Genomic DNA, 23,703 nt, shown 5'->3' with positions numbered 1-23,703 from the left:
GGTGAGCAGGGGTGGGGGCACAGTGTCAGAAACTCCTGTTTTACACTGTAATGGTGTGAGAGATTCTTCCAATATTGCATCAGCAGCTTTGAAGCTGCTGGTTGTTCCTGCTGTGTCACCAATAACTGACCAGAGAGAGGAGAGAGCCATGCTCCTGTTTCCCTCTGAGACACACTGAGTATCTCTGTGTTATGACTCCTGTTCTCCACCAGTCTGTTGACCTCTATTTCACAGAGAAGCTCTGCTTTTCCAATTAGCCATGAGTCACAGAGAGCAGACATAAAAGAAACAACATTTGTTCCTCCACAGAGCTTACACTATCCTCTCTATATATTCAACACATTGAACATATAAGCATTAAAACAGTTTCTAAACAGTTCTTTTCACCTGTATCAGCAGCTCCACACAGAAGTGAATTTCTTAGTGGAACTACTGACTACTGGAACTACTATCCACTTTATTAATCAGAGAACTACCACCGCTTGCTCAACCAAAGTCAATGAGGTACTGACAATTCCTTTGGTTTTTTACTTCTCCTCTCTGGGTTTGTCCTGGTTTAGATCAGGGCTTCAGTGAAGTGAAACGGGCGAGGAAAAAATGTCAGAATAGGAAAATAAAAAAGTTAAGCTTCATCTAGAACACTGTCGTCAGTGACACCCTTTGTGGCTAGATACAAACATTTATGGTTGCAAGCCATTAAACAAACGGACTGGACTGATGACGTCTCCACCGTTAACAATAAATTAATAACAGCAGCAACCACAAAGCTGACACTCTCAGAAAGCTATTATATAATAGTAAACACCACTGACCAACGTCAGCGTGTAAGCAGAAGCAGGTTGTAAACAAACCAAACGGAATGAATGAATATGATATTATGTCTGTCATATGATTTACACTATGACTGAGCACAAACTTAGCTCATCCTTTGGACCACATAATATCAGCTACAACGTAATGACTGAGGATCTTATACAGGAGGCATCCGTGACCCAGAGAGTCCAGACCTCATTGTTCACCGATTCACTTATTTAACCCTTCCTCTGCTGCCGTACCATTAAAATAATTGGAGAACCTGGAGAACACCTGACACCACTGTCACTTTCTGCCACCATATATATTAGCTGGAGCACTGTGTGATATGTGTGATAGTGTGATATGGCTGGATAATTCAGCAGTGACTGATGTGGTTAAAACATAAGCCTGCAGCTCTTCTGCTCTGAACTCAGCCCATCAGATTGCTCACAGCTGCTTCAGTTTAGCACTTCAATCTAGTCACATCTCTTCTTCAACTCAGAGGAGATAAGCATTTATTTCCTGTGTCTAAAAATAATCTGATGCCACTGCTTATGCCAACGTAACCCACTCATTACTGTTGTGTCAATTCAAAAACATATGGGTGTTAGACTGAGTGAAAAGTTTTGGTTTTCACCTCTTACAGTTTGTCTAATGTACAACTGTTTGACTATCTATAAAAACAGGTCTTCTGGGGGTGTTGACAACAAATTAAATGCTGTAATTTGCAGAAAAATATTAAGAGAACTAGAATCCCCGCCTCGTGGTTGTATCCCACCGCCAACCAGTGAAGTTGCAGGAAATTTTCTGTTCCTGAGTTACAGTTGAGGTTGAGTTATGTCCATCTCTTTATACGACTTGAAATGCTTCTTCATACAAATTCAACCCAGCAACACAGTTTAGCTTCAGCTTGGGCAGAAACAGAGTCTAGTGAACTGAAGAGTTTTTGCAGAACATTATGATGTCACAGCGAAGTTGACCTTTGACCAATTGGATATAAAATGTCATCACTTCCTTTTAGACATTTAAGTTATGGTCAAAAATAGGGCTGGGCAATAACCTGAATTTTATTTTGGATTACGATTTTGGCTTCCGATTATAAAAACAAGATAATCGAGAGAAAACTATTATTGTGCCGCATTCTGTTTCACAACAAATTACATCTCCCCCACAAAAGGCATCTGACATTTTCGGTTCCGCTCTCGGTACTGAAGAAATTAGGGAAAAAGATTTCGTATTTGTTATTACAACATAAAAGTTCTCTTTCACATTCACCAACTGTCTGATTAAGACATTCATCTATGATGCATTTCGTGGTTCCCTACGCAGAAGTTCATCTGCATCTCTCTCTCTGACCCTGTGCTTGAGGGGCGGGGCAGCGCTCTCACACTCACTGGTGCACTGTGCAGCACGCGCATACACACACACACACACACACACACACACACACACACACACACACACAAAGTCAATGAGAAATCGTGTTGAATAATCATGATCTCAATATTGATCAAAATAATCGGGATTATGATTTTTGCCATAATCAAGCAGCCCTAGTCAAAAACATGTTTTGTGAGGTCACAGTGACTTTGACCTTTGAGCAACAGAATCTAAGGCGTTCCTGAGACTGCCAGACAGACGGAGAGATGGACAACCTGAAAACATCACACCTCCACCATGCCTGTTGCCAGCACAGAGGCACAATAAGGACATGATTTATATGTAATCAACAGAGCCTCATTAACCTGAAGAATAAAAAATGTGAACAACATATTGGGGGGAGTTAAAAAAAAAGAAAAAAGAAGAAGCTCTTCTCTTGGTTAATCTTGGCCACATTTGTTGGAAAAGTGATGCATTGATTCCGCTTCAGAAGCTCCCTCAGTATATGAGAGAATTAATTAGTACAAAATTAAGATTGTGATCTACTAATACACATGGTTAATTATGCAGCTGCTAATTTATTTGCCTAACTCATCTTGAGAGTGGAGCATGTGTTGCTGTGTGCAGTTGGACTCTGCTGCTCTGCAGCTGGGCTCAAACTGCTTGAAGGGTTTTAGTCTGTGCCAGCTTCTGCAGGGCCTGGAATAAATCAGAGAGACTGCTGCTGTTGCACAGCAGCCCAGAGTACCAGAGCACCACCACACTCTCTACTAGCATGTTCAGAGAGGGTGCAGCTCACAGCGTGACACTGTATGATCCTGTAGAGCTGGTTCAAGCTTCACAGGACGGCGTATTACATCAGTGTTGTCAAGAAAGTCAGAGTTATTCCAGAAATTTACAAATAATTACACTGAAACAAAACTTTCCACCTGACTGAAAAATATGAGTATCTCAAGTGAATAGAAATGTTGGCTTACAGTTAACCAAGTAAATTATATTCAACTGTGTGTTGAATTTCAGATGTATTTTTTCTTACTAGGCAACAATGTGAAACAACTGCAAAACAAAAACAGTTTTTTTGTGTGAAAAAAATGTTTTTTTTCTTCTCCTTGTTTAACAAGGAGACCGATTCAGTTGTTGTGATAATTTTATCCTGTTATTTTTTATTTTGTGAGCTGAGGTGGTAATGAAGTTAAACAATGATTAATAGAAGCTTGCTAATGGTAACATAAGTGCACATATACATAGTCATATAAAGTAAATAATTATACTGTATAAAACGGAATAGTTTAAAATAAATTAAATTGGGGTTTGTTGAACACCAAACATTGACAGAGTTAATATTTCATCCACAGAGAATGGCCTGGTGCATTTACATATAAATGATAAACTGCTGTGAGAATATTATGTGATATGTGTTTTAAAAGAACATGGAAACAGGGCTGAGCAGGATTCAAGACTGAAATAACTGTTTAAAAAAAGTGATTGTGTTAAAAATAGGGCTGAACAGTACAGAACAAAAAAAATAATTTGCGATTATTTTGACAGATATTACGATACTGGTAATTTTTTTATTTCATATTCACTGAAAAAAATATATAAAAATGACGATGATGTGATTTTTGCTGGGTGTTCCTTTACATCTGGAGAATATGATTTATAGGCCGGGGCTCTTCTATAGCTTCATTTATGGTCTGTTGGGACACATTTTATATTCATCAAAAAAACTGCAGCTCCTGTGATTTGGATATTGCACTCGGCCATATTGTGTAATATTTCTATTAATTGTTCACCCCTGGTTAAAACATGTTTTACAGACAAGGTGACACAATAGCAGCTGCACAACGGTGACCTGCTCTCTAACAACCTCACTGCAGTATGGTTAAAGGTCAATGACCCTGACTACAGACAGCAGGTGAGCTTAATTGGATTGGCTGTTCTCCAAACCACATATACAGAAGTCAACTGTAAGAGAGACACAGACAGAAAACGACAGAACAATCCTGGCAACCATCACTGGGGATACTAAGTTCGTTTTTCCATCGCATGGTACCAACTCAACTCAACTACTAACTCTTGGTACAAGCTGCTTCCTTTTCCGGTGCAGATAGTACACCCTTAATGTGGCGACCAGTTACTGTGGTCATTGTTACTGAAGTGCCAACACACAAAGCTAGTGTGACGTCATCTTCAACGTAACACACACATGTACAATGGAGGATATATGAGGGAAACCAAACAGAGAAACGTCTGCTCCTCCTCATTGACCACACTGTGGTTTAGTGGGATGCCGTACCAAAAGTGTAACAATAAGTGAGAGAGATGTACCAGGCTACAGTGAGTGGTGGACAATCGCTTGGTTTGTTCAAGACGCTGTGTTGCACAATAATGATGCAGCTCAGATTTTTTTCATCAACCGGAGGAGCTCAGTGATCCTCGCGTGTGAGTGCCGTGAATGTTCCACTCACTCTTTGCAGGCGCTGGAGACGTGGGCCGGTACGGTGTATTTACAGTCCATGATCATGGTGAGCGTCTCGCTGTCGTTAGCTTCCTGGAAGGGCGGCTGGCCACACACCAACATGAACAGGATCACACCCAGACTCCAGATATCTGAGGAGGAGGGAGGCACAGAGAAGCAGTGTGAATACATGTATACTGATTGTTAATTACAGCAAATCATGTGTGAATATGACAAAAAACAACCACACGCTGAGTTTAGAACAAACACTAGCACCGATAAAGCCTATAAAATCATTTGTTTTAAGATGGATAGATTACTGAGTTAATTCTACACAATATGAAACCTTGTCGTCTTAATACAGATCATCACTTCTTAAATTTATAGGACAAAAACAATTCTATGACATCGTTATATTTGATGATACTGCATCAATTATTAATAGTTTAACACGCAAAGATTCATGGCAGAGAGTGCTTGACAATGTGTTGTGTACTTGACTCTTCCTCCACTAAAAACGTAAACTGAGACAGGAAGTGGTGTAAGGCTGCACCGCTAACATTAGCATTAGCAAACCTGGTTGACAGTAACATTACCACCGATGGCTGAATCTGAAAGAGTTAGTGCGGCTAAACTTTGGACTCATTTTGGTTTCTACAGTAAAGAAAACACTAAGGAGATCGACAAGAGCCGTGCTGTTTACAAAATGTACCAAAGTCAAATACTCTGGGGACCCTGGGGATCTTCATTGAAGGTAGCGTTTGAGCACATTTCACATTTTGTAACCTCGAGGAGAAGAAGCAGCTCAATAAGACCCATGTTATCTGCAGCTTTATTTTTTTTTCTTTATAGATTTTTAAGATCTGGTCATCATTGTGGCGTATGTCGTGTAGAGAGCTAATAAAAAAAAAAAATGAAATGGGCAAAGAAAACATTCCACCTTAAAATTGTCCAGTAGCTGCCGAGAGCCTCTGAGTTGCTCAGAGGATTTCATCATGTGATCTTAGTTAACTGATCTATGTAATCTTGTCACCATAGGAACAGTGGTTACATAACCTTTGCAACGAACCGCAACTTAACGGTACGCATGCTTGCATGTGCACATGTCATTGTTGCACTCCAGTACTTAAACAAATAGCACTACACCTCTGACCATCATACATATATGAAATATATAATGTTATATACTATATGACATATTACCATTGATTTTGATTCAAATCATGAGATTTTCCGAATGGTGCACCCCTACTGAGAGCAAACCGCTCTGATGTACAGCTAACAAAACAGCTGTACATCAGAGTGGACAAGTGGATCCTTCTCAACTCACTGTGCAACCACAAGTTCATACACTGAAGTTACCACAGACCTCTACTAATGCAGCCAAAATACCTCAGTCAGTTCTTTATTCTTTCAGTGGCAAAGATATGTGCTCTCAGTGTTGTTGCGTGGAGCCTTGTTTCATCATCATACCCTCCCAACAACACGTCACTGACATCCTGTGTCCAGGATGTACAGGCAGGTAAAAACAGAAATGGTGGATAAGACAGAGTTTGACATGAAGTCCATGATGCCACGGGATCCAAACAAGGAGACAATGAAGGGAAGTCACTGAGAGAGTCTGGTAAACAACATGGATGGAGGGAAGTGTGCAGTGAATGTCAGGTCTTTCCTGTCCCCATCTCATTTGTCCCATGTGATTGTAACCACTCCTGTGCTCTCACAGCTGTCTCTACACTGGTCGACTGTTTGCCTGCGTAATGCGCCTGTTTCATTGAAACCCCAAAACAAGTTCTCATACATGGTGCTATCATGCAAAAGTGTGTGTGTGCTGACAGTATAATGCATGTCAAGTCAGTTCATCTGTGTTAGTGGTTGTTCAAGTGTGAGTATGCGCTGTTGCTAGTTGCACCGTGAGAAAGCAAACTGTCGGCATTCAGAAGCACTGGGCCATTCAGACTTTATGCAACCATGATCAACAACAATGCATGCGCACGCACGCATGCCTCGCTCCAGCAGTGTGAACAGTGGTAACAGAGCTAACAGGAGGAGGGTGGGAAACAGACTCCAGCATGCAGCTAGGACAGTGACTCACAGACACAAACACACAGGCACAAACACAGAGGCAGACAATTGACCAAGTGCATTAAACATATTCTAGTCTTACTTCTAAACAAAGACCAGATCTATCTCCTCACTAACTCTTTTGCATCTCATATACAAACATGTGTAAACGAACTCGGACTCCTCCCTCCTGTCTGACAGAGGAGCAGAGCCAATTCACTCAGGCTGGAGGAAAAAAAAGACATCACGGCGGCTCCAGTCAAATATTGGCAGCTCTGAGGTAATTACCATGATGAGAGTTTTTAAGTAACTTTCTAATTAAGCACAAATGCTCAGATGCCCTCGGTACTTAATGGGTTGGCAGACTAAAGCCCTGATGAAGCAAAGGAAAAAATGCCAGATATGAAAAAAAAAAAAAAATCTAACTCTGTAAACGACTTTTTTTTAATGTATAATTTTTTTTCCACCGATGCTTTTAGCTCTAGGCTTGAGTCAGCTATCTGTTAACAGTGATGCATTATGGGTTGGACATACTGTATCTTCAGATCCAGCTGAGCATTCATACAGACAGTGAAAAAAATAAACAGGACTTGAGCTCATGGTGCTCGAGGGAAAAGCTCACCTGACTATGTGATCTGTTTGGTTTGGATTTTAACACCCTCCATCAGATTCAATGTCAGGGACACCTGTATCCGTGTGGCCACATGACTGCGGCTCTCTCTGAGAGGCTCTCTTCTCCTGTCTGTCAAAGCCAGCAGGGTCATGGTCTCAGATTGTCCCTGAGGCCTGTTTTATACCAATCCACTTACCCATGTTCACTCAGCAGTAATAAAATAAGAGGACAATATAAACAGTGGACACAGTGTGCATAGAGAAGAAGCTGCAGCTGCCAGTGGTCCAGTTACAGTCTGCTTTATGAGAGCATCCACAGCACAGCCCAAGCTACAGAGCAGTTTAGAGGATAAACTGCTGCAGATGGCGTTTGTTCCCAGAGAAGGAAAAAATGAAAGGTATTAGCAAAACTGAGCCACTGCTAAAGCTGAACAAATGGGGTGTTACAGGGACAACGGAAGCAAATGATGGTTTAGTCTAAATGCATCAGAACAAAGCATCAGAGAAAGAGATGATAAACATCATGTATCTCTACAAGCACCAATGAAGTGTTCTACGTGCTCTTCGTGATCAGCGTTTCCACGTCTATAATATTTTCGACACCCTGACCAGCTCTGCTCCAGCTCTGTACCGAGGTCTCCTCTGATGAATCATTAACAGACATGGATGTAGAGAGAGGTTGGCTCAGCATTACTTCAGTGTAGCAGCTTGTTGCTTATTGTACCAATTAGGTTTCCTGGATGTGTTGACAAATATAGGATCAGGTCAACCTCTGTTCTCGCACTGAGGGAGGCTGCACATAGCTGAGTGCGTTTTTCCACCTGGGACAGTTTCACCACAAACCTCATGAATCATGGACTGGATGTTCTGGCTGAGAGCTCGGTACAGACCATCAAAATGTGGACTACACCTCTTGAATCCTGCTCAGCCCTGTATGTTGTACTCCGTCCAACAAGCTGGCACCAACCACTGTGAGAAACACACCTCTCACTCTGACCAAACTGTTAGTGGCGGAGTTGCATCATGGGTTATTAAGTTGCTAGGTTTTGACAAGGAAGAAGATGAGGTGGAATAAAATAGACAATACAGCTGGTTGTGTTGCTTTGAGTTTGATTCTTTTTACTTAATTTTCCATCATGAGTGCAACAATGTTATAGGAGTGTAATGCCAAATCCATACAATGCTCTGGCTACAGATGTACCTATATTATAGTATAATGGAAGTGATGACCAAGTTACCATTATAAAATACCACTGTCTCAAAAAACGAAAGGCAGTAACAGAGAAGCAAATGTTAATAACAAACAGTCAAACTTTGGGCCCCTTCCTCTCTCTAAAAGGACTCCAGCACCACAAGTGTTTGAGTCTACTGCAAGGGGAAGGAAAGCCAGACAATCTCACGTAGGCTGCTCTGTAGGAAACACGTTAGAGAAACTAAACTACCCACTATCAGCTCTGACACAGACCTTACAAAACAACTCATCTATATCAAATATCTTCACCAATGACAACTTCAACATCTGCATTTCCTGAGAATGAGATTGCTGCATCTGCTGCCGTTGTTTCCAGTTATTGAAATATACAGATATAAAAGTCTTAGTCAAATAAAACATCAAAAACTGGCCACATGGTGACGCTATTGCAACAACCTTTTACTATGACTACAGAAAGTTGAACTGCGCTGACAATACCCATAAAACTTTGTTAGCAAGTCATGAAAACATCATTACATGACATCTCAAATGGCATGGGGCAGTGCTCTGGGTCATACAAACATGGTATGTACCAAACTTGGTAAAGCTCAGATGAAAGATGGAGGATAGGGAGTCAAAAGTATCTCTAGCAAAAACGTTTGTATAAAGCAAATGGCCTATGTAAAGATATCAGCCAACACATTTTGCAATGTTTGTTAGCTACCATTTCTGATTGTGTGAAGCACTGAAGTATGGGGAGGCTGTTCACCAAAATTTTTTTTTTTTTTTTGTTGTTTGTTTTGGTTTTTTTAAATGCATGGATCGAAACAGGAACTTCTAAAGCTGCACTGAAACAAATGTAGACAGGAGCCAAAAGGAAAAAATATAGTAAGTGTTTTCCAGAGAAGTTAATCAAGCTACAGTCTGACACGCCCACAACTCATCTGTCTTCCAGATGTGATGCTTAATTCAGCCAGCATGTTCAACCACAGCTGGCAATACAGCAAAACAACTTCATCTGGTGTCTTTCAGACAAAGCTGTACAAAGCTGCTGTTCAGGGTTTTAAGTCATAAATTCAAATCGTTTAGGCTCATTCATCAGGTCTTTATTTTCCAAAAAACCTCCTGCCCAGATGTTGTTATAGTACGAAGACATGGTAAACCTGGTCTGGAATTCATGTAGTGGGACAGAGCTCTGAGACTGATCAGAGTGACAGGTTGATATGTTTATATTTTTATATAACTCACCTGTTTACATCATCATTATTATTATTATTATTATTATTATTAAGGCTTAAAGTTCTGTATAATTGAAGGCATGACCTCTTTGAGTGACAGGTGGGTGAGCGTATGTTTGTCACAAACTCTTTGTCCATTTTTGGATTACCCGGGAATTAGGTCAGGCACTGCCAAGAAGGCGAAAGCAGTGCAGCTCACTCTGAGCTTCAAAACCGCTCTTCAGACACCTGTGGGTGACATCACGGAGGCAACATCCATTTTTATTTACAGTCTATGGTTTGCAACAAGGAAAGGGAACTGTTTCAAACCAGTAACAGCCCTGAATCAAAAAACAAAGGCAAAGGCTTCTTCATTCATTTCAAAGAAAAATGAAAAAGAAAGGCCTGTAGTGTGGAGTGCACCTCAGAGCGTTATGATAATGTCTTGTCAGGTAAAGAGGAGAAAACTTATCGCTGCAGTCATTAACTCTGCAGAGTGATTAGATCAGCATCAAGTGGCTAAACTGAGCAGATTATTGTTTTAATTTCAGTGGTTTCTCAGAGATTCAGACCTTTACAGTATCACAGTGTGGGGTCATCATAGATATTTAACAGATGCTCAAATATAATCACATATGTCATTTGTTAAAAAGTGTACATGCTACAGAGAATATTACTTTTATTTAGTCTTAACAGTTTCACAGTTGACCGAGGCACAACTGAGGAAAGTGAAACGCTAAAAACACAGGTAAAGGACAGTCCCACAGTATCACTGTACTATACTGAACTACACTGAGTTTATACTGAGTTAGAGGGTGTTCCTTTATATAATTTACAGTCTCTGTAGCACAACAATGCTTCAGTTATGGTCTGATGTGACACATTTTCCTATTATCAAAAACATTGCAGCTCCTGTGATTTGGATATTTTGCACTTGGTCATATTGTGATTTCGATAACATTTCAATTAATTGTCTAGCCCTAGTTACCATGATATATGATACATGTCCCTGCGATTAAAGATTTTGGCCACATCACCCACCCCTACACTGGCTTTCACCTAATGTTGTGTTCACTTATTGACATAATATGATGATAAAACTACATTGGGGTTTTGCTATATACCGTGACCTTGACCTTTGACCACCAAAATCTAATCAGTTCATCCTTGAGTCCTAGTGAATGTCTGTGCCAAATTTGAAGAAATTCCATCAAGGTGTTACTAAGAATGGGACAGATGGACTGAGAACCCGAAAACAATACGCTGTCTTTTGCATCTCATATGAAAATTGGCTCCACACCAAAACTCTAGATGATGTGCCGCAGCAGCGAGGCATGAGTGGCGCCTCAGACACGTCTCACTCAGGCTGTGGCCCCTCCAGCCTGTTAACATGGACGCCGAAATGAAAACCCAAGAGGTTCCACGACCGTCACACACAGGTGAGGTAGAAGTGTGTCCACAGAAAGACACCACAGTCACATTAATGGACAGCAGCTCTAGAGGCTGTCACCAGCATGTACAACACTGTCAACCTGAAGGACACTCAAACATTCTCTTAAACCCTTCACTCACACACACACACTCATTACATCAACATAAATGGTGCTGTCACTGGCAGACAGAGTGAAGACGACACTGTGACAGCTGTGGATCTCCTAAAAGGCCTCTCTCTCTGTCAGATGCAAACCTGCTGAAGCTCCGTGTATGACATTCTACACTAAAGTCATACACTACACGTCTATAGAAACATATCTAATGCAGATGTTTCCACACAGATGCACTGCATGGTACAATGAAGCAGCTAATATCCCATCATGCCCTGTGGCAGGTATAGAAGCGCTGAGCAGGCCAGGCTGATTCTAATTTTGTATCAAGAGAAAAACATCTACGTGACTTCAAAGAGGGTTCATTGTTGGAGATTCAATCACAGAGTTCATCAACTGTCTGGAGTTTCCATAGTAGCAGAGACTGAAGCGGCATCTGCATTTCGCTCTAAGTTTAGCTCTGAGTCACCAATAAGTCGTCCACAGTTACACACAGAGGGATGTTACAGTAGAGCTGCAGTGATAAACCCTCATTACAGAGATGAATCTACATCTGAGACCACATCAACCCACGTGACACAGTTACTGGAAATGACTGTAAGTGCGCCGTCCCCTCTGTCAGCTTTCTCCGATGACATGTTAGACAGTGCTCTCCACCATCATCATCTAAACACCACATGAGGGAATATGTTTATGAAAAATGGTTCATCCTCCAGTAGATATCAAAGACTTGGAGAATCAACATGGTGTATGTACATATATGTATATTTTTATGCATTGCAGTGCTGCCACGTGATTGGATAATTGCATGAATAAACAGGTCTACAGGTGTTCCTAACAAAGTGCTCAGTGACAATATCTATGTAACATACAAGCCAACAAACCTAAATAAAAAGAGCCAGAGGGAACATGAGTGGGTGAGAGAGAAACTTTTTTTGGACCAGTTTCATCTGACTGAAAGGCACCAACAGAAACACACACACACACACACACACACACACACACACACTCAGGAAGTGGTAGAAGACCAGATGACAAACAAACTGCAGTGGCTTCAGGTACTTAAGGCTTCCTCCTCACAGCCAACACCTTGGTGCTGCTCGATTTGCAGCAGTCCGCTATGAACAAGTCAAACACAGCTAGGATCCACACTCACTGTCAAATACAGGGTTTGAGTGTCAATAATATTTTCGTCCTTTAACTGATAGAAGGACTGAATCTCACTCAAGCACTTGTCTGAGGGGAAGCAACAAGTCTTTCCTTCAAACCATCAGGGTTGTGTGGAGCATTAAAAGCTCGTCAAATTACAGATTCTGAGTCCAAATTGTACTTACAGGATGTTGACAAATAAATTCAACAGAACATCATCTCACTATATTCCATTCTATGGAATCAGTGGTTGAATATATCACAGAGGAAATTTACTTTCCAGGACTCGACATCACAAACATTTCACTCATGTGATTGTGCCGTTTCTGTTGTAAAAAAATTCCATGACGCATTGTCATTACAAAGGGCCCTCTACACACCCCTGTGTCCACACCTGTAGACTTGATGTGGATCAGCTTAGAGGGGCTGTGGACCGCTGGCTGAGCTCAAAATGGTCCAGAAGACCTGCTCACGAAAGCTGCTGGACCAGTGAGATCCTTCAGTCTTTTCCATACGGAGGTTCTACGTGGGCGGCCCACACATGTGGATGAAATGACTCAGTTTCATCTGAGCTCAATCTGACATTAGAATCTTATTTCAATCTTATTTCAAACTACCTACATTTGGACATCATGGATGAGTTGGGTCCACTTAAATGTGGACTAGAGGTTTCTCTATAGCTAACATCTACCACCAGCCTGCATGTGAGGTGTTTAGGGGACATCTGTAAATTGTAGCTACAAAATTAACTGTGTTATGTTACAGTCTCCCGCTATAAACTGTGTGAGGCTCTGTAAGCACATTGGTCACAACTCGCACCACCCACAAGTAAATTCTCCACCTGTGGGAAACAGGTCTTTTTGTCTAAATCGGATGAGCAGAACTAAGATTTATACCGTTTATACAGTTTAAAGCAGTTCAACATAATTACATATTTATGAAATAAATACAGGTTGAAGCAGAAATAATTAAAAACCTAGTGTATTGAAATGAATTATTTCACTCTGCCTCTAAAGTGTGACAGCAGCCTTGAAACCTGGGGGCATTACATAATTAGACTGTACAGCATGGTAATTCTTTACATCCTGTTGAGAACCTCTGACATGTTTTATTCACTCTCATTCTCTGTCCCTTCTTTTTGCCATGATGTTAGCCTGTAGTAGCATCAGAAGTGAGTTGGTAATAAATAGATCAACTGATCATGTTGACATCTAAAGACTGCTGCAGGCGCTGGACGACAAGTGACATCTCAGACAGAATGCAGGTTATCAGACCTGACTCTGGACATTGAGGATGGAAGGAATAAATAGAGCAGACAGACATCCCACAGCTCTCTCACTCTGTTAGCAAGCACAAACACTCACTGAGGCCGGAACAGCTTCCAGCAGGTGAAAAATAATCGTGCCACAACTTTTTTTGTGGAGAGTTGTGTGGGATTTTTTTTCCTGTGCCATCCCAAATGTTAATTGTATCACTGGGGCATATTCCTTCTGCTCGTCCTGCCAGTGAGAGAAACAGCAACAGATGTTGAAAGAACTGTGGCACACAGGAACCGCCAGGACTCACTGATGCAGACAGTGATCACTGATCAGAGAGGGAGGGTGTGTTTTGGCACAAATGAAAGAACATAAAATAGTATAACATGTATGTGTATGTAGGATCTGCGCTCATGTGTTAGTGAGTGAGGGTGAGTGAGACTGATAGAGGAAGTAAAGGAGGAATCCGCTGTCTCTCAGTGAGGACCAGAGCTGTTGTTTCTGAATATGGATGAGAGCCAGAGCCCCAGAATAAAGTGCAGCTCTCTCCCAGGTATCTCCTGCCTCATGTTGTCTTATATTAGCATGATGGCTGGGGGCTGCTCCCCTCATCTGAATATCAAAGACACTAAAATCCCTCACTCATAAACTACTAACATGGTATTTACTGGATATGACATTTACTTAGAATTATGGATGGTAACTAACAAGAACTGTCATTATTGATTTATATGTTTTCTTGATTAACTGTCTGGTGTATAAAGTTTCACACTTCCCCAGAGGCCAAGGTGACACATTCAATTTGCTTGTTTTGTCCGACCAGCAGCACAAAACCAAGAGAGAAGTTTACTCTCTCATTAGAGAGCAAGACAGTCACAGCCATGCTAGCAGCTCTGTGAAGCTAATGTCAGCATCCTCATGTACTAAATACGACACGCACAAAAATGAAATGATATTTTGTTTTTTTAAATGGTTTGAGTTATTACTGAATGTATCTGGTCTTCTTCTCAGCTCAGTGTGTGAGTCTCTGCTGTGTTTTGCTGCCATTTACATTTGGCTCTCCTGTCCTGTGCTTCATGTTTCACCTGTGTGTGTCTTAGCCCCTCCCCTCACGCCCAGCACAAATCAGAGGAGAGATACGTCGACAACTTGGTATGTTAAGTGCAGTAAAAACAAGTGTCAGAAATCTCTCTAAAACAAAGCTTAGCAGACGTTGACCCAAAACGTATGAAATTCAGGATGACATCATTGTTTTTAAACTCACAATCTGGTGACAGTGATGAGGATGCTAGCAGATACAGCTGCAAAGAAAGACCCCACCCCCAAAGCAGTTCACCTCAGGGGAAACACTGTTATACTTCTACTCTACTGCATTTACTGTAGCAACTTGTACAGATTAAACCCAAAAAGTATATACAGTAATAGAATTTAGAAGGATGGTGCTGGTGTATTTTCAATAGTGTTGTATTGCTGCTTTTACTAAACTAAATGATCTAAATATTTCTTCTAAGTTGAGACTAATGGGATTGTCATTAGTTTTAAAAGGTATTTGGTCATAAACAAAAAGTATGAGACAAACTGAAATTTGGACCTGACGACAGCACAGATGACTGACCAACATGTCTATCCCTGTAGTAGAGATGAAATGGTTACTGGTTTCATGCTAAGTCATGGTACAAATGCCAGATGGTTAGTATTACCATTAAAATTCTAATTATCACTGTGATAACTGTGGTGGTTTACTGTGGTTAATTTGACTCACATTATGTTCTGTACAGCATCAACCAGGGTGGATCAGTGATTAGCACTGACAGCGTGCAGCAAAATGTTCTGGGTTCAAACCCCGGGCTTGGGGCCTTTCTATGTGGAGTTAGCATTGTTGGGACTCAGTCATTCAATAGACCAAATGTTTCTTTGCTCCACTGGACAAAGGAATTCACACCCCACAGTTCCTCACGGTTCACACCTGGGGATGACCCTTCCCCCCCATGGACCCCACTGGCCAGCCAGTGTGGGCCAGCGTGTGACATGTGACCCCCTAAGGTGTCACAAACAAAACCAGTCTTCTAGACCCCTTCTCTCTCTCTTCCCTTCTTGGCTTGCTCTGGAGAGCAGCTCCAGCCCTCTCCTCTCGGTTCTTCAAAGGGCAACAAGGCCCCAGCCCAGGTCAGCTCTGCTACCTGAGAAACTAGCTCTCTCGCCGGCCTGCAACCAGCAGCCTGCAAACACTCTTCTCCTCCACAACAGCGACCTGCTTCGGATTAACTGTGAGTGAACCAAATCCTCTTCAGAATCAGCGGCTACAACACAAGGCCAGCTGATTTTCCAAGCAACAGGAGTCGTAGCAGAGTTAGCATGGAACAGCTAACTCTGTGAGGGGAACAAAGGAGATACCAGCAAGCAACACAGCCAGACAGGACTTTATTCCACCAGGAAACCCCCCAAACTCACTGGACTTTACAAAACACTGGAAAGGACCTCTTTGCTTGTTCCAAGGATTGGGTAACGTTAACGGACTGGGCCTTACCTCTCCCAGCACAGCATAGCTCTGCGTAGCTAATCAGCAGAAGTCTTAACTTGTTAATGTACTCGTTGATTGATGTCTTGTTGTTGTAATGTTTGCTTAGGTTGTGGTCAGTCATACAGTTAATCGAGTACTCGTATGTTCACACACATAGCAGTACGTCTCAGTCCTAGAACCTGCATGAAGCTAACCTCCCCCCTCTAACCTGGTACCATTAGATTACATGAGCTAGGCTAACAAAGAAACTCACACCCTCCCTCTCACACACACTAGGTGGTCTCAGCGGCCATTTTAGTAGTTTCTTTGTTTACCGCCATCTTTGTAGTCTTCTTTGTTCAGGTCATGTGGTCACAGTGACCACTTTGAGTCGGCCATCTTGCCTTTGTCTGTGTCCCCACAGACACACACACACACACACACACACACACACACACACACCTGTATATGCTAGATTAGACATTGTACTTTACTCTGCTCCATTGTAAATAAATGCCTTTTAAGTATAACTACTGGTGTCTTTAATGTTGCACAAGCGTGAATATTGCCAACCTCTACTCGGTAGAATTCCAATCCTTCAACTGTAACTTACTATTGATTTGGTAATTTGGTTATAGTTAGTAAGCTAATGGTTAATCAGAGTTCCAGATTAATGGTAATAAATTGAGACTAAAACCATATTGGCTATTTTGCCTATTAGTTTAGGCTGGTGCCCCGTGAACTTTAATTCATTTTAAAGATATTATTTAATATTAATATTTTTAATATTAATATTTCCTTAATTTGTGATAGCCAATAAATTGATAAACAACCGAAATCTAACACATTTGGTGTCCAGCTCATGAGGTAGAGTACTGTTAACATAATGGTGCCGCCCGTGTGAGGCCGAGTACTAATGATTTCCAGTTACTAATAGAGCTCAGACCCAACATAATGGTGCCCCGTGTGAGGCCGAGTACTGTTGGCAAATATTCATAATTGTGCAATATTAAATTCATAATTTGGCCAAAACCGCAAAGGTTGAAAAATTTTTAGTCCACCACGGGAGTAAACGTCCAGGTGTACTTACAAACAAGTGCACTGTGGTGAGAATTGGTTTACTAATTTTACCTGAAGTAATATTAGACGTCCTCCAGTTATTAATAGCTAACACTTAAGCCGTAGTATCAAGAGCCTGCTATTGTTGCTAACAATTCCAGTTGAGTTTATTCTGTAGGAAATGTAAGAACCTCAGTTCAGCATTTGAATACCACGTGTTCAATGCTATCTAGTAAAGCTGTCAGAATTGCTGCTCCCTTTAACATTAAACACTGTGTGCCGACAGCCCTGTGTAACACAGAGAGCTTATACCTGGCTGTTACTGCCAAGCATTTCAGCCTGAGTAAGAAATAGAGCCTGAGATAGAGCCACAGCGTGCTATCAGCCCTGTGAAACCCAAGTTCTGCACCTAGCTGTTACTGCCTTGCATTACAGCCTGAGTCGACTTGAAGAGATAATCTTTGGACTGTTACTGCCTTGCATCTCAGTCATTGCTTTTTGAAACATTTCTTAAGCAGACAGTAAACCTGCACTTGCCTTTACTGTCCTTAATCTTTATGCCCACTAGTGTAGCTGCCCCTCCTCCACAGGAAGCTACCCCCCATAGTGTAGGCCACTGCATTGTTTAGTTAGGCTAGTGTACTGCCAAACTACACTACAAGGTGTCTCCCAGCGCAACACCACAGCCAACTACATTGACTTCTTGTTTTTTCTGAAAAAAAAACTTGTTTAACCTCCCTCTTTCCCAGACACAACAATGGAGAACTCCTGTGTAGAGCAGTTTATTTCTTCCCTAGCACAGAGCCTGAAGCCTGGCTACCTAGAATTTATCAGCAAGTTAAATTCCAGTGAGTGCAGTAAAGAAATAGACTTGCTACTCAGTGACAAAGGTGATGCTCAGACTGCATCCAAAGGCCCATTGTTAAGATGTGTACTGTTGAACTTCCACAGGCAAACCAGCATTTCACTTCAGAGCCAAGCAGCCCTAGAGGAGGAGGTAAAATCGCTTAGAGCTCAAAATGCTTTTCTCCTCCAGGAAGTTAAGGAAGCTAACAAGAAAGCCATGCGCTACTTAGGAGACCTGCATGCAGCAGAGGTAGACCTCTGTTCACACAAGGAAGAATTGTTAAGGGTTAAATCAGAATGCTTTGCTCCACCACGATCGGTCAGTGCTTGTGATTCTGGTTTCTCTGCTTCACACTCTTCCCTTAATGACAGGTTAACTCCGCCTCCACTCAGAGGATGGGACAAATTCCCAACTGACCCTAAGTCCTGGGAAATGAAGTCAGCTCCTCAACCTCCACTGAGAGACAGAGGTTACACCCACCTGACTTCCCATCTTCCTGAAACTGACACTGAAGAGACAGGTAGTTTATCCGGTAGAGGATATTCATGTTCCCATCAGCCACTGATGCATAACACTTTCACCTGTGCTCACCCCTCCAACAGAAGGACCAAAACTTTTCCGGACTGTTCAGCCTCCTCTCTGCACCTCCATAAGAGTGATGACTGCTGTTCAGCTCCTTCCTCTAGTCCAGCTAGCATAGTCTCGCCTTCATCAGTAGGGACCTCACAGTGCCCCCGCCTCGAAGCGCTTGAGTTATTAGCAAAGGACATTGAACATTTTGATCCAGACAGCTCTGATCAACATATTGAAAACTACTTTAGGGAGTTAGATCACAACCTAATTGATTTGCCCCATGCAACCCAAAGGGAGAAAACTAAACTTGTGTGGAAGACCAGCTCAAAAGCAGTCCACAAGTTTATGCAATCACTGCCTCCCAGTGTCAGAGATGACTACAAAGAGCTCTGTCAAGCACTGACAGAAGAATTCTCTCCTGCTGCAGATGAGATAGAATCTTTGGTTGCAGCTTCTCAAATCAAACACTCCCGCCATGAACATCCCAATGACTTTTACCAACGTTTGAGGCATGCATATTTTCAGGGTAGGAACACACCAGGCTTAGAGCAGAACTCCACCTTCAAGTCTTTGTTCCTACGAAACCTCCATCCCTGTGTACGCACTCATGTTACACTGATGACGCATCAAGGTAAGCCCACCATGCAGGAAATAAAGAAAATGACAAAAATGGCTTGGGAAACCATGGTCAATTCCAAGGCAAGGGGGAAAACAACTGAGCCTAGCAACTCAAACACCTTAGCGTCACACAGACATGTAACCTCAAAAGATCACCCTCAGAACAGATCGAAGGGGGGTGATAAAAGGCCACATATGGGTGCTGAGCGTAACCGCCACGCCCACCAAGTGCGTAGAGATAGGCACTCCCACAATAGGAGCAGGAGACGGCCTTATGCAGAAATTCTGGCTCAGACACAGGACCAGTCAACACATGGATCAGACAATGACCACGTCATCTCTGACCATGTTAATTCAGACAGTGACAATGCCTCTGAATGTTCTTCCTTCAGCTACTCAAAGTGCTACAGCTTTGTGCCACAGGTTAAAGAAAACTTAAAGCACCGGCGCTCCAGAGTTCGCCGCACTGAGTACTGACAGTAAGTAGGCTCAGGGTACCCTACACTCTTCCAGATGGACACAATGGGTTTGTCAGCAGCAGCAAACTAAATTCTGAATCAAATCAGATACAAGTTTAGGACACTGCATATACATGGCACACTCACCCAGACACTCCAAATCTTGTCATTCTAGGTGCCACCCTCTATATCTCACCTTAACAAACTAACATCACTGACTTTCCTGTCCTCACTAACACCATGAGTAACTAGGAAACATGTTAGTTGTTTTACACTATTCGATCATTGTGGTTATTATCTGAACTCTGCTTTGTAACCTGATTGTTCTTGCTTAGCCAAGATAGATAGTGCTGACAAATGCCCGGATGTTACCCGTTGAATGAAATGACAAATGGACTATACATTATGCTCTCAGGATGACACGTCAGGTGGCATCCTGACAACAAAGGGGGGACTGTTGGGACTCAGTCATTCAATAGACCAAATGTTTCTTTGCTCCACTGGACAAAGGAATTCACACCCCACAGTTCCTCACGGTTCACACCTGGGGATGACCCTTCCCCCCCATGGACCCCACTGGCCAGCCAGTGTGGGCCAGCGTGTGACATGTGACCCCCTAAGGTGTCACAAACAAAACCAGTCTTCTAGACCCCTTCTCTCTCTCTTCCCTTCTTGGCTTGCTCTGGAGAGCAGCTCCAGCCCTCTCCTCTCGGTTCTTCAAAGGGCAACAAGGCCCCAGCCCAGGTCAGCTCTGCTACCTGAGAAACTAGCTCTCTCGCCGGCCTGCAACCAGCAGCCTGCAAACACTCTTCTCCTCCACAACAGCGACCTGCTTCGGATTAACTGTGAGTGAACCAAATCCTCTTCAGAATCAGCGGCTACAACACAAGGCCAGCTGATTTTCCAAGCAACAGGAGTCGTAGCAGAGTTAGCATGGAACAGCTAACTCTGTGAGGGGAACAAAGGAGATACCAGCAAGCAACACAGCCAGACAGGACTTTATTCCACCAGGAAACCCCCCAAACTCACTGGACTTTACAAAACACTGGAAAGGACCTCTTTGCTTGTTCCAAGGATTGGGTAACGTTAACGGACTGGGCCTTACCTCTCCCAGCACAGCATAGCTCTGCGTAGCTAATCAGCAGAAGTCTTAACTTGTTAATGTACTCGTTGATTGATGTCTTGTTGTTGTAATGTTTGCTTAGGTTGTGGTCAGTCATACAGTTAATCGAGTACTCGTATGTTCACACACATAGCAGTACGTCTCAGTCCTAGAACCTGCATGAAGCTAACCTCCCCCCTCTAACCTGGTACCATTAGATTACATGAGCTAGGCTAACAAAGAAACTCACACCCTCCCTCTCACACACACTAGGTGGTCTCAGCGGCCATTTTAGTAGTTTCTTTGTTTACCGCCATCTTTGTAGTCTTCTTTGTTCAGGTCATGTGGTCACAGTGACCACTTTGAGTCGGCCATCTTGCCTTTGTCTGTGTCCCCACAGACACACACACACACACACACACACACACACACACACACACCTGTATATGCTAGATTAGACATTGTACTTTACTCTGCTCCATTGTAAATAAATGCCTTTTAAGTATAACTACTGGTGTCTTTAATGTTGCACAAGCGTGAATATTGCCAACCTCTACTCGGTAGAATTCCAATCCTTCAACTGTAACTTACTATTGATTTGGTAATTTGGTTATAGTTAGTAAGCTAATGGTTAATCAGAGTTCCAGATTAATGGTAATAAATTGAGACTAAAACCATATTGGCTATTTTGCCTATTAGTTTAGGCTGGTGCCCCGTGAACTTTAATTCATTTTAAAGATATTATTTAATATTAATATTTTTAATATTAATATTTCCTTAATTTGTGATAGCCAATAAATTGATAAACAACCGAAATCTAACACATTTGGTGTCCAGCTCATGAGGTAGAGTACTGTTAACATAATGGTGCCGCCCGTGTGAGGCCGAGTACTAATGATTTCCAGTTACTAATAGAGCTCAGACCCAACAGCATGTTCTCCCTGTGCCTGCGTGGGCTGTCTCCGGGTGCTCCGGCTTCCTCCCACAGTCCAAAAACATGCACAATTAATTGGCGACGTGCCCATAGGTGTGAATGTGTGCATGTTTGTCTCTGTATGTCCGCTAATGTCAGCTGGGATTGGCTAAAGCCCCCCACCGTGACCCTGTGAGGATGAGTGGTATAGATAATGGATGAATGGACAGCATCAACCAGCAACAGTCTCCCAGATGTGGGTTTGTTATGTGTCAGTCAAAACATGGCAGAAGGCAGAGGGAGCGCCGCTCTGGAGATTTCTCAGCTTTCTAAAACCTTTTTACACCAATGTTAGCAGGTAGAAGCGGGTTTTTCAAAAGCGACTAAGCTCTCTTAGAGGGAATTGACTCGTTTTACACTGGCAGACAAGTTTGCTTTGTGTTCGGAACGATCTCACATGCACACAGATCGCACACACAGATGCAGGAGAGAAAGAGTAAGCTATAGCCGCCGAGCCTCCGTGTGAGATGCTTCGATCAGTGATCGAGTGCTTTTAAAAAGAGCTACAGCTCACTGTCATCCTCGAGCACAGTGTAGCTGCCGTTTTCCTGGTTTAACAGCATCGTGCTGGACAGGTGACAGGTGTGTCTACAGTGTCTGTGCTCTGAAAGGCGTTATAGCACGGATTAAAAAAAAATATGCTATTCCCTTGTTTACGGAGTGGGCATGCAGCAGGCAAACCCAGTACTGCTACTAGTCCCTTATGATTGACTGATTTGATTTGAATGATTTCAGGTTGTGTTTTATTACTTTTTTAACATTTTCAGTGCATTTTAATACTGATAACCGTGATCATTTTGTTCATTATATTTGTGATACTAAATGAAATATCATTTCATGTCTACCCTGAAGATGTGCTACAAAGACAACACAGGCCTCTGAATGTTGTGAAACAAAGTCAGTGCTTCTGTTAGCGTCCTTAGCAGCTAATAAATATAATAACAGTGACCTGACAGGAAAACAAATCCATGCAGAGAGCAAATCATCTATCATTTCTCCTCTGCAGCTAATTAACGTACCAACATATAATTACTCATGTGTTAGTCCAACATAAGGAAGCCAGCACTGGACTGAACAAGACCTACTGTGTATATGATCGTGTATGCTCCTTGAATACTAATATTTACTCATAAAATCCCTTCACAACAGGGCTTACAAAAACTGTAATTGTTGGAGCTTATAGTTTGAAAGGAGACGATGTTCACTTTGAATCATAAACCACCAGGGTTTTTGATCTGCTCTTATGAACATATTTCATTCAGTCATGGTTGGAGGTGAAATGTGGGTTATGTAATGAAACAGCCCGGGGCCCTCCTGACACCTGCTGCAGTGTGTAAGAAAATTGTACAGGTGTCACAACCGGGTCAAAGAGCTGGTCCCAGCAGTGGCCTGCAGCACATACACTCCTTCACACAGACGCGCGCGCACACACACACACACTCTGTCTTTAAGCTATAACCTCAAAAGGCTTAAGCATTACATACTCCTCAGGTGAATTTATTTGTGTCTTCAACATCGTCTCTTGTATTTGTCTGCATTTATATGTGTTTGACCAAAGCCAGTGATGGAGAGGGGTAGGGATTAGAGGCAGAGACCCCCAGGGACCACAGGAGTACTACCTCACACCTGGCTTACTCACATTCACAGCATCCGTTACCATGGCAACACTAGTTCCCGATCTCAAACTAGAGACTGAAATGTGCCTCTGTCAGGCCCTCTGGCAAATCTGTCAACACATACACACTGACACACAACAACATGGCAGCCGTACACATTGCTATTTGTAGATTCTCAGCCTGGGAAAGTCGGGCATGTAAACCTACAATTATATCTCACATTTACATTTGAAGTGCTGTGTTCCCAAATGATTGACTAACAGAAGAGAATTGAATTAATTTTCATACCA

The 23,703-nt window shown here is 42.4% G+C and overlaps 1 protein-coding gene across 2 annotated transcripts in view; it reads right to left on the bottom strand.

Annotated features, from left to right (window-relative positions):
• The window catches only part of snrka (SNF related kinase a), a 60,251-nt gene that overhangs the window by 21,102 nt on the left and 15,446 nt on the right, over positions 1 to 23,703 (bottom strand). For both annotated transcript variants that reach the window (XM_056379897.1, XM_056379896.1), the window contains one exon: positions 4,644 to 4,785. In XM_056379897.1, the coding sequence (XP_056235872.1) occupies positions 4,644 to 4,785 (142 nt within the window). The remainder of the gene's footprint in view (positions 1 to 4,643; positions 4,786 to 23,703) is intronic.

Source organism: Seriola aureovittata, chromosome 7, assembly GCF_021018895.1.
Source record: "Seriola aureovittata isolate HTS-2021-v1 ecotype China chromosome 7, ASM2101889v1, whole genome shotgun sequence".
NCBI lineage: Eukaryota > Metazoa > Chordata > Actinopteri > Carangiformes > Carangidae > Seriola > Seriola aureovittata.
This window is presented reverse-complemented; position numbering and strand designations above follow the sequence as displayed.